Here is a 5,438-nt window from a genome sequence, read left to right as displayed (position 1 = left end):
GAAGTACAGTATTTTATATGACTCCCAAATTATAACATTATAGTCCTTCGAGGAAGTCCAACAGCTGTTTTTAGACTGAATATTTCTAGTTTCTCAGCAGATTGATCAAAAGAGTCAGCCCATGTCAGAATGTAGTGTCAAAATGGACAAAATGATCAAATTGCAGTGTTATTAATTACATAAATTTAATTGATTTTTTATTTAAATTCATATTCACTCATTTATTTAACCATAATAGAGTACATTTCAAGTTATTGCATATTACAAATACACAAAGCTGTATACAGATGAGGCACTGATTCCTAAGGCAACAGAGCCAGAGCGTGTGGTCAGTAATAACAATAATATAATAATAATAAATATTATTATTAGTAATAGTAGTAATATTGGGCAACATACTGGTGCTGCAGTGAGTGCCACACAGCTCCAGGGCCTTGTGCTCCTGTATTTAATCCCTGCTCTCTATAAGGAGTGTGATGTGCTCTCCCTATGATTATCTACATTTCCTTCGGGGACGCTGGCTTCCTCCCACAGTCCAAAAACTTATGCTTGTATGTTGATTGGCTGTGTGAAACCCGTGTGTGTGTGAGATGCATTGTGATGGACTGGTGCCCCATGTTTCCGCCTTGTGCCCAACGATTCTGGGTAGGCTTTGGTACTGATCATGAAGATCTGGTCACAGCAAATAAATGAAATATTACTAATACTGACAACAAAATAACAGGATCCATTCATTCATTTTCTGTAACCTGCACATCCTGCTTAGTGCTGCAGTTCTGTCTGGAGCCTTCCCAGAATCTGTGCCGAGTGCCAGTCCATCACAGGTGTGTGGACATGTTGTGTACAAATATGCTTTTGGACCTAAGCAGTTCATGAGGTGAGCATTTCAAATGACTACAATCTGGTTAAAATAATGAATTCATTCAAGTAATAATAAGGCATACCATTGGTGCCTGGATATAAAGTGAGATCCTGGGAAAAAACATAACATCAAATGTCCACCACAAAAAAAAAAGAAGCCTTTGATGATGAATAATTATAGAACAAACTAGTGAATCATGCCAGAACACAACAGACACAAAGATGGCAATCTGTGATATGTTAATTATTGTAAACATTCATTTAACTGAGGTCATTACAAAGAAAAAATCTACAATCTTTACTAACTATACTTTTTATTTTGTAAATATGAACAAATTTTGAATTTGATGCCTACAACTCACACCAACAAGTAAGAACTGTGGCATGCTTTAACCACAGTGTTACATTCATACTATTATCATTTTAATTAAACTTTTTACATGTTAAGATTTTTATTGAAATTGTTGAAATTTTGCAAGTGGAAAGTTTACTAATTTTGGCTTGATCTTGATACCTCTCCCTTTCATGAAGAACCATAGAGAGAAGGCACACATTCTTGTAAAGCACACACACTCTGTGTCTATTATGCCACACTGTTATAATAATGCAGAACAATGCCTGCTACTGTCTCTCTGAATAAACCATGGAATTCACAAGAAAAGACAATGTTTCTCTCTAAAATATGATATATGACTCCACATCAATGGTACCTTCACAAATATTAAAAATCAGCGCAGAGCATTCAGTGTCCAACTGAAACATGGACTCATCTGACAACAGCACAGAACTTGGCAGAGAACTTGCTACTGTTTTTACACAGATCTGAAGTATACTTTTCTTATTGCAGACTTTGATGTTGCATTAATTGATGCAGTGACAGCAGGATGGTTTCTCATTCAGAGCTATCTGAAGGCTTGAAGGTCACACATATTCAGCAGTGGCATTTGGCCTTGTCTAATGCTAATTAAGATTGCTCCAAATGGTAATGTACAGCAGACAATTAAAGACTTAAATTCTGCGCAATCATGCACTGAAAAATGTTCTTTGGCACAAAACGGTGCACCATGCCACATCTTTACTTAATTCAACTTTTCATTTTGAATTAAAAAAAAATGTAAGTCATATGTTCTATACACTTTTCATTCTTATTTTATGAATGTGCTGCAAGCATCAAATTCAAAATTGGTTTATACGTATGAAGTGCAATCAATTTGTTGCACATTTGGACGGGCTGCACTTGCATCAAATTTATTGTTTTTCTTTTTAAGTGTTTTTAAATATTGCTAAAAAAATTGTTCCTTTCAAAGTAAAGCATTCTAAGGACAATCATTAAAAAATTACTCAGACTCATAAAAGTTAAGGATCTTTGTGTCAGTCCATGGATTTTACCACAAACTATTGTTTTAATATTTGTGATTTTTTAAAACCTTATTTCCTGAACAGTTATTATGCATTCTTTACACATAAAGTATACACTATATATTCATTCTACAGTGTATGTAGAATTAAATAGATTTTGCAAACAAACTAAAGCACTTCATAAACAATAACAGAATCTGTTTGAGTGCTCTTGTAACACTCTATAATTATGTAGATACAAACATGCCATTTATAGTTACTAACATGTCTGTTTGTGTCAGTCAGATGTGTTGTAAATAATGAGGGTTCACAGAAAACTGGCCAGACATTTCTGATTGAGGTTGGGACATCATAATAGTAAAACATACGCTCCATTTGCAAACACCATGGCCGTTCTTTTTGGTCAGATCTAGATTTGGTTAGATCTGACTTACTTGCTACCATACAGCCTCTCAATTTCTTGCTGATAGTATGTTCTGATCTCTTTGCGTTTGAGTTTGAAAGAATCAGTTACAAGGCCCATCTCTGGAGTCCACGGCTCTGCGATCAAACGGACCTTTTGTGGGATTTCAAATCTCTCCAGCTGTCCTGTTTAAAGAAAAGGCAAAGGGAAACGGTGAAACAGATAATTGCCAATGAATAAAGAGATAAATAAATGTTGAATAAATAAAGTACGTATGATAAAAATAAAAAAACAATAAAATGTATAATTCTCTAGAGATAAAGTAAAAAAAAAAAAGTCTAGAAATTCCAAAATAGTCAGCAAAAACACAAAGTTTATTCAAGAAGTTGACAAAGCAGTGAAAAAGCCCCAGTAAAATATAGCCTTTAATTTTATCTTAAAAAATTTACTTAATTTTCTCAGCAATTCCAAAGCCACCCGCCTGGATGGTTGAGGGCAAGCACATACTTCCTCTGAGACGTGAAGCCGAGTCCTTCTTTTCAAATTGCTGCTGACACAACATATGTCTCATCGTGCTTGCAGGAGGGCACTAACTTCCCTGATTTTTTATGCTGAAAGTGAGGGGAGAAGGAGGTCACCCTACCCACCCACATGGTGAGGCCATTAGTGCTCCCTAATGTTGTCTCAAATGGCAGAGGAACCAAAAGGGTCAAGTCATAATCTCCTTATGATTCTGCCAATGCTTAGACCACATTTACAACAATGCTCACTCTGATATGATCATCAGATTCTTGGGAAGTAAATATAGTACAGGGGCTGCATAACATGAAATGCTTTCCCTGTACAGAATGACAAAAATATCTTTGTTTACCTGCCAATGCCGCGTCAGTAATGACCTTAAGCACCTCTTTCTCCATTACTGGGTTATTACACATATCCATCCACGTGCCACTTATGCCGTGTTTCTCCGCTAGTGCTAAGAGCTGTTTCTGATTAGGCACCACAAAGCCAATTACATATGACTCCTCACTGTGGTGACAGAAGGGACAGACAAAAAAAACACATTATGTGCAAAACGCTTAAATGTTTTCATAACAAAACAGGCAATTTCTTCAAAAAATATGTGTAAATTAAGTACATAATTGTGCAGTGTCAGTATTTGTAAAAGTAGGTGGAGGAATCTCAGCCACACCATTGATGATGAAGGTGTTCTCTGGAGTGATGTATTACTCAAGTGTTTTGTATCATCTAGTTAACAAACTACTATTTTATTTCTTTATTATTTACCATAAAATTAAGTGAGTTCCAAGTTAAACAACTGCAAAAGGACAAAGAATATTCAGTAGCCTTTTCTGCATTAGTGTTATTGAGTATGTTCTTTCAATCATTTCTGGGGCACCTTTGTGTCGCTGGGGTCTTACCTGTTGGCATAGGCACAGATGTTATCAACAAGAGGACAGTTTTTCAAAATGGCCTCCACTTTTCCCAGAGACACATACTCCCCGGCCTGAAGCTTCACCAGATCTTTTTTCCGGTCTGCATAAATAGGAATAAACAAATGTACTCCTTAGTATTAAGCATATATATATTATATTATGTTATATATGTTATATTTCTCAAATCAGTAACAGTTATATACCAAAATATAACCAGTGTTTTGCAGTTAATCTGTTTTCTATTACTCTGTTAATAGTTTACCACCACTGTTTTCAGAAAATACTCCTAAGTACCTAAGTACGCCTAATTCCATGCAGCTACTTTAGTTTCTTATGCAGCGCCATCTGAGGGCTAAAAGGTCACCAACATTCAGTAGTGATGTCTAACCTTGCACTCGTCAAACTGAGATTTTCTGAATGTTCTCAAAATAAATAACAGTATCTAGGGGAAATGCTGCAAAATCTAAATCTTTTGTGTTCCTGCTTTGAGAATTGTTCTTTTTTCAAAGTTTTGGTCAAATTCCTCTCAACGTGTGACAAAAAAGTGCTGAGCCATGATCCCACTTTGCTCACAATCTTTTTCTTACCTTCTATATGTATCTGCTTTTAGCGAAAGGTGTCATTATTATTGTCTCAATCACAACTTTGGGGAATGTGCTGCATTACGTTGCAACTTTGTTTATATTTTCACAGTAGTTTGTCACTGAAAATCTTTTCTTGTGTTTCTAACAGCCACAGCTCTCTCTTTCAATGTCTCTGTAGTTATGCTGTAATTATGACAAACAGAGAAGTTTTTTTGTGCTCACCAATGATTTTGAGACAGCCATCTGCTTGGACTTCGCCAATGTCTCCGGTGCAGAACCACCGCTGGCCATTCTTATCCACAAAGAAATCCCCCTGATTATTCACTTTGTTTTTATAGTAACCCATGGTGACGTTGGGTCCACCAATCAGAATCTCTCCTCGAGGACAGGGCTTATCTGTGCTCCGGTAACCGCCTGAATAGACATTAAAAGATAGAGAAGTTGTGAGAGGTGAGGCCATGTCAGGATTTTTTCAGTCTGCAGAAAAAATTCATCCTGAATCCCACTGCAAATCTGGGTAGGGAAGTAAAGACCAGGCTGATGGCAAGAAATCCTTCTAACCTCAAAGACCTGGAGATAGTTTCAAAAGAGAGTGCTCTAAAAATGATAGCTGAGAAAGGCAAAAAGCTTTCAGCAATAACAAGTGTTTGTTTACTGTGATGGAAAAAATAAAGGCTTAGATCGCTGAGAAAGGTTATGAAACATTTTGAAGATGGCATTTAGTAAACAATATGTTATCAGTAACACCTCTAACTCAATGTGTTACCATCTATTTTCAGCTGTATAAATCATTTA

At 36.2% G+C, this 5,438-nt stretch overlaps 1 protein-coding gene across 3 annotated transcripts in view; it reads right to left on the bottom strand.

Moving 5' to 3' along the window:
• Positions 1 to 222: 222 nt before the first annotated feature.
• Positions 223 to 5,438, bottom strand: part of acsl3a (acyl-CoA synthetase long chain family member 3a) — a 23,728-nt gene continuing 18,512 nt past the window's right edge. For all 3 annotated transcript variants that reach the window (XM_066652012.1, XM_066652079.1, XM_066652168.1), the window contains 4 exons: positions 4,866 to 5,057; positions 4,045 to 4,159; positions 3,495 to 3,652; positions 223 to 2,808 (listed from right to left, as the gene is read on the bottom strand). In XM_066652012.1, coding sequence (XP_066508109.1) covers positions 2,651 to 2,808; positions 3,495 to 3,652; positions 4,045 to 4,159; positions 4,866 to 5,057 — 623 coding nt within the window. In that variant the 3' untranslated portion in view covers positions 223 to 2,650. The remainder of the gene's footprint in view (positions 2,809 to 3,494; positions 3,653 to 4,044; positions 4,160 to 4,865; positions 5,058 to 5,438) is intronic.

The sequence above is a fragment of the Hoplias malabaricus genome, chromosome 1 (genome assembly GCF_029633855.1).
Source record: "Hoplias malabaricus isolate fHopMal1 chromosome 1, fHopMal1.hap1, whole genome shotgun sequence".
In the NCBI taxonomy this organism is placed as follows: Eukaryota; Metazoa; Chordata; class Actinopteri; order Characiformes; family Erythrinidae; genus Hoplias; species Hoplias malabaricus.
Note: the sequence above shows the minus strand (reverse complement) of the source record. Positions and strands in the feature narration are given on the sequence as shown.